This window comes from Sapajus apella, unplaced genomic scaffold (genome assembly GCF_009761245.1).
Source record: "Sapajus apella isolate SASKATOON/1434 unplaced genomic scaffold, GSC_monkey_1.0 scaffold1, whole genome shotgun sequence".
Lineage (NCBI taxonomy): Eukaryota > Metazoa > Chordata > Mammalia > Primates > Cebidae > Sapajus > Sapajus apella.
The window spans coordinates 45,492,745-45,504,341 of NW_022436941.1; the positions used below are offsets into that span (position 1 = coordinate 45,492,745).

The 11,597-nt window shown below is 34.6% G+C and overlaps 1 protein-coding gene across 11 annotated transcripts in view; it reads left to right on the plus strand.

Moving 5' to 3' along the window:
- MCTP1 (multiple C2 and transmembrane domain containing 1) overlaps positions 1 to 11,597 on the plus strand; it is a 578,648-nt gene that overhangs the window by 483,593 nt on the left and 83,458 nt on the right. For all 11 annotated transcript variants that reach the window (XM_032274210.1, XM_032274288.1, XM_032274364.1 and 8 more), the window contains one exon: positions 10,391 to 10,444. In XM_032274210.1, coding sequence (XP_032130101.1) covers positions 10,391 to 10,444 — 54 coding nt within the window. The remainder of the gene's footprint in view (positions 1 to 10,390; positions 10,445 to 11,597) is intronic.

Genomic DNA, 11,597 nt, shown 5'->3' on the forward strand with positions numbered 1-11,597 from the left:
AAAAAAACAAAAAAAAAATTATTTAATTTTTATGCATCATTACTTTCATTCAACAAATATTATTGAATCTTTATAGGTACTAACAGTACGGACTGTGATTCAAAGATGATGAAGACAGCTTGTCCAGGACAAGCTAGTGTGGTCTAGTGAGAGAAACAATTAAATAGAATACATGAAAATAATAGGTGCAGTGATAGAGGTGTGTATACAGCACACAGAATGCGCAGTCAAAGGCATTTAGATCCTCCTGCATATGTGTGTGTGCGCGGCTGCATATATAATGAAACGGGGTTAGATATCTACCTGTGGCCACAGTTTGTTCTTCACGCCTCAGTCTGGTCTGTTGCTTTCACCTAGTAACTCCATGTTTGGTTTTACACTCATGTTTTGAGTTTATTGGGTGTCCTTTTACTCAATTCTTAAACTGCAGGCAAACCTAAAATTGAAAAGATGAAATGGTAGAATGGTAGAAGATGAGTATTACCAATACGTGACATGTCAGTTCAAGCAGAGAAAGATGTAAAGGAAACACTTTCATTTTTAAAAGTCAATTTACTAAAGATTCTCCTCACTGGAATACACACTTCTTGCTTTAAATCTATTAGGACTCAGAAGAGAGACTTCCAGTTTAAAGTTAGTGGTAGTTTCCAAAAGGTGGTTTCCAGTAACTCTCATATTTTAGCCCCCACCATCTTCCTGAATTCTTCCCACCTTGCTCAGTTCTCCAGAGATGCATATGAGACTATAATGAGGCAAAGAGGTACTGTTAGTTCTCATAGAGGGTTTCTTCCCCAACTCCTTTTCTATCAAATGAATTATTTTTGGCCACTGTGAAGGAAATCTGAAGTCCCTGCTCCCAAAATAAGTTGATTTTCATTTATTTGAACCCCAGTTAAACCCTGGAGTTCCGGAGAGTCACTGAAAAACCATCTTCCTAAACCCCTCAAATCCTCCTGTGGATCCACAGAATTCACCATCTTGATGGTTCTCCAAAGTGTCTACCCGTATGTCTGCCAAAGGGTCTTATCATTTCTCTTCTTCCAAATATCTGCCCCCAGGACTTTGTCATTTCTGTAATTGAGATGTAAGACTGGGGAGGAAAAAAGAATACCCACAGTTCTGGTCAGAGGGTGGATGTGTCATCCTATTTCCAGTGATTTTCGGATTGTTCTTTCTAAATGTACTCTCCTCTTGGTAGAGAGCCGAACTCTTGGAAACATCATGGGGAGGAAGGTAGGAAAAGGGGCCAACAGATGGACCTTCTGCCTGACTCGTGGCCTTATAACTAGTTTGCATTTCTTGTCTTGATGATTATTCCCTGTGTGGTGGTGGGGGATGGTGCTGGCAGAGAGTTTCATATGATATTTGTGGAGAATTATTGTCCTTGGTTCAGAAAGGTGACAAGAAATTATAAGACCTTAATTAACAAACTAAAAGTGGAAACCAAATGATATGTCTTTATCTGCTTGTAGAAAGTGTTTATAAATCAGAACTAGGAGGAGTCCAATAACGCTGAGAGTTTCGTGTTCATTTTTCAAAGCATTGTATGAGATACCTTTGTCAACAGTATAAAACTTCAAGGCCTTTCTACCCTAGTGTACATACAACTGAAACAGTATGTTTCAGTCACCAAACTAAAATACACCTTCAAGGACATATTTCGTCATTTGTTACTTGCTGAATTTACTTCATTATACAAAAAAAAAAAAAAGAAAAGAAAACTATTACACACTATCAGTTCTTTAAAAGCTAACTGAATGTTCTGGTAGCATTGCCTAAACAAGAGAAAATCAGTTCTCCTAAGTAAAGTTTTCAAATGAGCTATACTCCCAGAGACAACAGCAAACACCTTAAAGATAAGCGTTACCACTACATCTTTCCAGTGGCTTGAGGTTAAAAGCCCAAACTTTGAAATTCGGAAAATCTGGGATTAAATTCCAAACCTACTCATTAGCTACACACTTTTTCTCCATTCTGCTATGCCTCAATTTCCTCACCAATGAAATGGGAACAATATGTGCCTTGTTAGTCTTCTAAGGATTTAAGAGACAATTAATGCAACTTGTTAAACATAGAGTAAGTGCTCAATAAATGACACCTGCAAACCTTAACATGTGTAAAACTGCAAGCAAGTAGGAGCTCAGACATTATATGTCACTATCTCTCGAAGAATTTCCTTGTAAGTTCTGTTGAAGAGAATGGTTTTTCATGGCCGTGAGTCATTTTTCTTGGTTTTAAGCCTTTGGACAAAGATAATAGCATTGCCACAGTAAGATTTCCTGTTTCCATAGTCCCCTTGTGATGTATACAAAAGTCCCACAAAAATAAAAACCGTGTTTTTATCAATAAAAGTATATGAAGAAATTTGAGCAATCTTCAACAATTTAAAGCACCTTAGTAACTGATTTTTACAGAGATACCATAAGCATATGTCATTTTACAGGTTATATCCATAAATATTTGAAAGAAACATTTTTCTTGATGTTTGTAATACAAATCTCCACTGTGCACAGACAAAGGCAGGCAGTACCATGAGCAAAGAACAGGGCATTTCACTGAAATCATCATTTAGTCCAAAAGCAAAATCCTCCTTTCTAAAAGCCTCACTCAGGATGTCGGTTAAGAGGAGGGGCAAGGTAAACCTACACCAGCATACCAGGCCTGGAGATGGAGACTAATTTTAATAAATCAGAATGGAACATGAAAATGTCAACTTAATCAAGCATTTAAATTTTATTAATCAAGCCTAATTTTTATGAGTGCAAATAATCACTGAAGCTGGACAAATTTGTCTCGATTGCATCAGAAACATCATTTTAATATTTAATGGATTGATGAATTTAAATGGAGAATTATCTTTATGAGACATGCTCTTCATAATTTGCCATTAAATGAGAAATAAAAAAACAACATAAATCTTACATAAAGGTTATTTAACTAAATGTTGGTACTATAAATATTATAAATGCATTATACACTAATTTAGCAATCACACAGTACACTACATAAAGCAGAAAATGATAAGTAGACCAGGCAGGCTTTTCCTGGGATATAGAGCTCTGTGTTATATTGTGGGAAGCTCATGATATAACGGTTTGGAGGTTTTGTGTGAAGTTTCACGAACATTCTTTTCATTCAGGCTTTTATGCTGCAATTCACCATTCACCACAGACATTCTTTTCAGTCCAAATGTAGGTCTAAACCCACTAGGACTTTCTTTTGTGAGGTGATTATTCTTTATATAAAAAAGATTTAAAAATCATTATTTATAGAAAAGGATATAAGAAAAGAACTGAAGTTTTCTGACTATATGATTTTTTTGACATACAAAACATGCTCCATTTTTAAAGTTAAATTTTCTGACATAATGTCCTCAGGCCTTAAAATATTCTGGATGGAAAAGAAAAGAAAAAACTCAAATTAGTGTCAGAATATTCTCTGCAAATGTACACCCATTCTACTCACCCTTTTTATGACCCACAACAGATTGCTTAAAATAGGGAGTAGCTATAAATTTTTTTTAAGTGAATCAAGCCTAACAGATCAGTATGGTCCAAAAGTTTGCTGACATTAATCTCCAAGATAAGTTTATTGTTGTTGTTGTTTTCAAAGTCTATTCTTTAAAGATCCCTAATATTCTCAAAGTGTAGTATTTTCTTGTAATACTGGTGCTAAACTGTGCAGCTCCCAAAATTATTGATGGAATTGGAACAAAAGATATTTAGAAGATTACAGGACATGCTACTCTTTAGGTGGTCACAGCAGCTCTGTTTTCTTGCTTTACAGAAAATGTTTTAAATAATGTGGACCTTTCTTTAGACACTTAAAAAAAAGTCCTAAGATTATTTTCAAAGTTTGAAACATTTAAAATTGTGCCTTTTTGTTACAAAGTTGAGGTTCTGGAATGGAAATTTTGCTCTAAATAGAAAGGCTTAAGGACATAATTTCCTTTTTTATTTGTATACTGTTTATTATTAATGTATAAAAATATTTTGAAAACATTAAATTTTATAAAATAGATTTGTAGTGAGTCTAGTTGGCTTTTAATTTTACTTGCAAAGCACATTAAACAACTCAATTTTTTGACCTTTGGTGTGTACTTTTTTCCCTTGACAAATAATATATTTTCATAAAAGCATTATTATTTGAAAAGCACATTCCAGGTTAATAGTTGACCTATTTTTTTCCTTCTCCATCAAATTAATATGCAATATCCTAAAGACACCAAGATTATAATTTTCCTGCAAGCAAAAAATACAATACATTGCGAAGCCTTTAGATGGAGACAGAGTTCAGATAAACTCTAGAATTCTGTTCACAGTGCTTTGTGTAAGGATAAGAGTGAACACTTAGGAATACTGAAAAGGAAATATGAAAAGAAATTTAAGATGCTCATACTGATTACAGAATTTGTTATCATTTTGCCTTTCTTAATGGAAGAGTTTTTCTGTATATTAAGCAGACATTTAAGAAAATAAAAAGTAACTTACTCCTGGTCAGTAAAGTAAATTTACTGTTTCTGCACCTTATAGTAGACCAGATTATACAGCAAATACTGCCATTGTTGATGATGCAGAATGCATGCTGTACGTAATCAGTGGCATGCATCAAAAGTCATCTGATGGCCACATTAAAGACAAATTCCCTATTAAGAATCAGACTAAATTATAACATGGCCCTTACCAGAATGAGCCAAGGAAATGCATTTTGCAAGAAGAATAATTGTATTTGAGTGTCTCTGTAAAAATCAGGAAGTCTTTTAGCAGTAAGTACTAATGTTTTTTTTTTTTTAATCTGCCGCCTTTTGTATTGCAATATATTCAGCCTCCCTGGCAAGCCTATCACACTAATTATTATTACGTCTAGTGGTTCAGTTATCTTGATGACTACTGTAGCTGAAATACTCCAAGGTCAAATCCTTAATAGCATGAATCAAACTAAGCAGCCATCATATATGCAGTTGCTTTTGAGATGTACTGGATGAAACAGTATATCCCAGACTTGATCGAGTCTTATTATTCTTACAAACATGGAGTGAATTACATATACAGTTTAATTATACCATTTTGCAAAAGTTTCTTCTCAAGAATCTTGTGAGAAGTAGTTGTCCTGTTGCAAAAATGTCTGCACTAGCACACCTATAAAGATCTTACCACAAAAGTCTTCAGCCTGACCTTTGGTACTTTCAAGTGATTTGAAATCATTTTAGTGATTATATTCATCTTCTCCATTAATAGACATTCTGTAATTTTATTTCATACTTACACGTGTAATAAATCCATTGGCACAAAAGTGCATGTTCTGCTTGGTTTATGTACATACACAATGATATAAATGAACTCCAGACCATGTTGAAAAATACCACTCTCCCCAAATTCTTTCATATCTCTAGGGTAGAAATAGGCATTTAGTTTGTAATGTATCCAAATATAAGCATCTGTACAAGTTTGGATGGTCTATGAATATGAAACTAAATATGAAACTTCTTTTGTGTCAGTTTTCTTTAATATTTTAATGTCATGGTTGCACATCTGGACAGCAGTGATTTCTTCTTTAAATGTGTAAATGTGTTGCATTTTTAGAGACCATATTTGAGTAAAGCAATTTGAGTTGTGCAACTACTCATTTTGAACACAGCAAAACATCCATTTAATTCAAAGACTATTTCCAAGGAAAAGAAGTAAACACACAAAAGAAACTGGTTTGTATCAGCATTGGCTTTTGAAAGGTTTTGGCTACAGAGTACTCAATGCTTCCAAGGTTAACATAACCAAGATTCTTTCGGTTCCTTCTTGTTCGAAGGGATTTAAATAAGTGAAAGAATTTACTCATGGGAAAAGTATAATATGAAGTGTTTTTAAAATAATTCATGGGCCTTTTAACCCCCTCTTGTCATACTAGTTTTCAACATGCACCTTAAATTGGTGTTTAAAAGCAATAAGTAGTACCCACTGTCCCATAATGATTTCAGGTAATGAAGTTTACCTGAACCCACTTTTACTCATCCATTCATCATTGATCTTCTTCTTACTTCATCTTTCTGGTCACCTCCCTTATATATTTTTGTTCTGGGAGAATAATACCAAACATGTCACATTTTTATTCAGATTATCAACATCACTATTAACATTTTCAGTCAAATAACATTTTTCTTGCAAATCAAAAAGTGTCATGTTGTTTTGTTGGATTGCAATTAAAAGTCCTGTAATAGCACAAGAGATCCTCTATAATCATGTAAAAATATATGATCTATAGATCCAATGCTGTTTCATTTTGGAGATGTATATTTTAAATGTATAACCACATATTGTATTTTATGTTAATGACAAATGTTCAGCAAATATTGAATATACAGGAAGAAATATGCTTTTAAAAATAATGTTATCTACTTATTATCTGGCTGCAGTCTAGCTGGCATGCTGCATTTGGGGCTGTCTATGTGTGTTTTTTTAAATGTCATCTTTATTAGTATTACATTCAAGGAATAGTACCAAGTATCAGTTTCTTTCAAGACCTTCCTCCAGTGTGTGGCATATAAGTCTGTGACGAGCGACATTACAGAAGGTCATGTCACTTTTAACTGCTTGCATTACATCTTTCTGATTTCCCTAGTGCCCTTCCTTTGTTTGATTAATACTACTTGCTTTCAAGCAAGGTATCAGAAAGCATAATTTGGAAAGAGAATTCTAGAGCCGATCTGAGATATTCCCCCTTAAGAAAAAAGAGAAAAAAACGAACTTCGTAAATGTATCTTTTTCTACTACATGAATTTTTCGTCACTCTTCATTTATTCCTTTTCAAGGAAATCCTATGTATAGTCTATGTTATTAAATTATTGCCGACAGGTATTTTGGCAAGTGGACTTTGTATACTTGAAAACAAAACTGTGTAGTGCTTATTTGGCTTTATTTGAAGAGGAAAGAGCTGGAATTTGATAGCAGGACTCCTTTCTTTTGTTTTCCTTAGTTAAGTGTTAAACTCCAGCACTCTCGTCCCAAATAGCAGGTGTTATTTGATTTCTCTGGGAAGGGCTGCAATTTTGTGCAGTCATTAAATGCACTTCAGTGATATATACGGTTTGTTTTTAAAAGCTCAGTTTGCAGTTTCGATGTTCATTGCATTTGGCTAGAGCTCATGTCTTAAAGCACAGCTCAGCTTCTCAGACACTCTTGTCCTCAAAGCCATCCATTTCACTGGACCATTAAAGCCTGAAAATTAGTTGTGAAAGCATCATCATTTTAATTTGGAATCTTTATCCACCCTTCTACCTGTACCCCCTCTGTGTTTCTTAGGGCCAGTGAAAACATGAATCAGAATTTTGTGTCATTAAGAGCACAGAATATTTTGTCCAGGAAAAAATATGGCATTTAACTTCCAAAAATTAATGTTTAAAATATTAAGTTGATGTTATTTTATTTTTATTAACAGCTAACATTTTTGAGTACCTACTTTGATACAGGCACTGTATTAAGCACTTCTATGCATTATCTTATTGGATCCTTAATGAACACTGTGAGATAGGTGCTATTATCATCTCCATTTTTAAGGCACCTTCAGCTTCACCTGAGCAAAAATGTAATAGTGGGTTATGTTCTGAAGCAGCTTAAAGGCATCAATAGGAAACCATCTGTATTATAAATCCTTACTTGTAGATGTTTATGATGTAACTTTAAAAAGGCACTGGAGGAGGGGAAGAGCCCTCACTAGAGCGCTAAAACACGGCAAAAAGGCCTCTCGCTAACACAACACTTTTCTGCCAAATGTAAAAGCAAATGGTTGTATTGGGTGGTTCTGGCTGCACATTTGTGGAGCAATTGTGCGTAGCCAATTACCCACTTGTGCAGGGTAAGAACAGTTTGGGTTTTGCAAATGAAGAGCCTGATTCTGTAGACCTCTTTGAGTCATACTTGAACATAAGATCCACAGCTGATTTGTAAAATGTGTAAATTAAGCTACTGGCTTGTTTATGGTTTAATCTTACTTTGAATTTTTAAAAATTAATTTGAAGATAGTGAAGGTCTTCCAACCTTAATGGTTAAATATTCATGGGTTCTATTTCCAGGCAAATGTTTGAAAGCACTTTGAATATTCACTTTTATAAATCTACATCATTGGTTAGATATAAGTCCTTCCCGGTGAATAAGTCAGTTCTGTGGGATAAATGGTAGGCACTTGACCCAAAAGTGTGTTAAATGATATGAAGAATAGATGATACATTCACATATTCACTCAATCAACAAATATTTCTTGAACACCTATTATGTTCCTGTCGATCTTCTAGGCACAGCCCGCTACCATTCTGCCTTCATAGCACCTGAAGTATGATAGTAAGTACTGCAGAGAGGAGGCATATTTTATACAGCCTTAATTATAGCAATCTATAATAATGAATCTGCATGGGTAATTTCAGCAAAAAATATTACTTCATTTAAATCTAAATTTAAGAGAATTTTATTAGAGATACAAAATAATCATCATTTAAGAAAATCTAACAAGGGTTAGATGAATTCTTCTGATGCAACACAATGTACCAATGTAGCTTCTATTCCATCTTAAACGTCCCTCACAAATAGCCCAATCTGGAATAGCCTGGCATATATCACTTAAAATATATATTGTCATTATTGTCTGTATATTTGTGATGTGAATACTTTAAATGTGAGGAAATTAGAGGTTAACATGAAAGTTTATCTGATCAACCCTGTTTAAATTTTACTGGATTATAAGCCATTTGAACGCTGATAGGAGTGAAGAGGAAGTATTTGTGGGTTATCTGTGTATTCTCACATTACCTAGCACCATGTGCCTTGGACAAAGGAGTTTATAATACATGCTATGGAGTAGCTGAATATAGTTAGAGAGACTGTCAGAAGTCCATCTTTCTTGTTGAAACTTCATTGCTTTATATGTCCCCGAAGTCAGTGTAAGCTCCCATCAGATATACAGAACTGCATATTGTGCTACTGTGATTCTTTTGAAATGTTGAATGTCCAAATGAAAGACCTCAAAATCCTATCATTTAACAGAAAATTTAAAGCATGATGTTAAATGAGGAACAGTCTCACAGGTTGTCAGATGCTTTCATTATATATTCATTCATGAGACCTAGAGGTTTGTGTTTGGGTTATGCTGTTAAATCAGTTAATGCTTTTAGAATATTTGGGAAAAATTATTAGGAATAACAGAATTCTGATATGTTATCTCAGTTTATGTAACTTTTCATAGTACAATCTTGGATATTAAAGTGTTCACTCATAGAATGTTCCTGTTTGTATCAGGAAAAAAATACCCACAGGAAAGAAGGGCTGGATGTCTCTGTCCTCTAAAGTTACAAGCTTTGGGAGAAAAGTTTTAAAATATTTGATCACCATGATTCTGTTGAGTCTATTCAGAGATACAGGATCAGAAAAAAAATACAGAAATTTAAAAATCATATCAAATGTCATAAACACAATAAGTTGGGTCTTACCTGAATAATAACACTTCTTCCAAGGTTCCTTAAATTGTAAGTTCCCATGGAGTGTATATGTGTGTGTTTGTGAAGTGTGTAAAACCATTTTAAAAAATCTGAAATGGATTGAAGTCCCATTCTGAATGCCTATAGTTATATGTTGATCAAGGCAAAGGGAAGTTATTTGGCAAATCTTTTGGCAAAAGTTATTCCATTCTGCTGAGGTAGGCTAAATAGCCATTAAAAAATACATGTGTGCATATCCACCTACGTGGGTCATACACACACTATACTCGTGTAATTACAGATTATTTTAAATTTTCATTTAACAGTACACATTCTCATAATTCTTATGTACAATCACAGAGAATTAAAATGAGAGTTTTGGGTAGTCCACAAGATCAAAAACTAAGAGAGGCAAGACTTGACATTTATACATAGGAATTAAAATTTGAGCCATAAAATATATTGTTAGTTTTATGCCATAGACCACCAGCATGAATCAATTAACAGACATGGTTTTTTAATCTTAGAGTTTGTTGAAAAGTAAATTAGAAATAGCAGAGCTGTTTCATGCTTAGTTATCTAGCTCTAAATTTAAAGTGCCTGATTAATACAGCAGAATTGGTAGAAGGGAAATTTCCTGATTTAAAGCATCCCCCAAATTAATGTTGGTTTACCTTATGCATATTTCAAATTCTTTAAGTTGTCACAAAAACATTTCACATAAATCTGGTTTCCTTAACTGGGATTCAGTTCCCTGATTTTAACCAATTAAAGGCAGAGCATTTTCCTAATAACTATCTCTAGATCAAATATTCTCTCTCAGTGTGCCTGTTTCAAATGTTAATAAAGTTTTCATTTCCAAAAGGTTCAAAATGACAGAACAAAATTCTCTCCTTTAAGAGCACAAAAAACGACTTCTGTTTCTGTCTGCAGGTAGTGGAGGACATGCTAGAGGACGAGGAAGAAGAAGATGACAAAGATGACAAGGTAATTATCTTTCCCAGCACTTGGGTACCTGGGGATGGGAAATGTAGACATGACACTGTTTTCACAGACAGTTAAAAAAGGAGTTGAAGTGTTTGAGTCCAGAAAATTGGACAGTGCTGTTTATCATCCTAACAATGCCACTGCATGTTGCAAAGAGGGAGAGAAGGCTATAAATCCTCTTCGCTTTTGTCCAGAGCTGGGTCAAATATTTTTCTGCCAGGAACAAAAAAAATAATAATAATTCAGCTTGTCTGGAACTTGATAGCTCTTGTGAAGATAACAGCAGTGACGACTGTTTTTGAAGGGCAAAAATTTGTCCTATCTTGAGTATTACAAATCGGGCTTTGCTTTGGGGGAAGAGGAGAGTGAAAAAATATCAGCCTGCATGAGTTCAACATGGATATTGTCATCTGTAATTTTTGAACAATTGCTCAGCAAAAGGACATGAATGTGCAGAGTGCTCCAGAGGACATTTAAATAACCCCAGTGAGCACTGCCTTTGCCTAGGTTTGGAATGTCCCTGTGGTTTCTGCATCAGGAAAGCCCATTCAGAGAGGCTTATATTCAATCACTGGTTGGTTTGGGGATGGTGACCACAGTAAATAACAGCCAGTTTCTGGGACTGCTTGGATGGGTTGTCCCCTAGGGAGAGGGACAACTGAAGGTAGGAATTAGAATGACCTTGCACCACTGCAGCAGTGGCTGGTGTTGGAACTGCCGCTTTCTATGACAAGGAGGATAGTGATGCTGTTATATTTCCGGACCTAAAATCTGAAAAGTCCTAGGGTAAGATTGGGAGGCGGGGAGAGAAAATCGTTAGTTATTTCCACATTGTTTGACATGTAAAACCAGATTTTTGACCTTCACCAGAATCTGACTTACGTTATAGTAAAGCAGTGACATTTTTTTGAAGAAAGGAGGAAAACAGTGTATTTTAATTTTTGCCCTTGACCTTTGATTCCAATAGAGATATATAGTTATATCCTAGTGTAAGAATTTGTGAGCCACCAAATGCTGTGTCTCCAAAAATAAAATAATTTGTATGTTGGAAGCATGCATTAGAAATGTCAAAAAAAAATTCAGTGGTTAACTCTCCACATGATTTTTCCCTAATATTCAGTGCTTGAAGGAAAACGGAAACATACCACACACA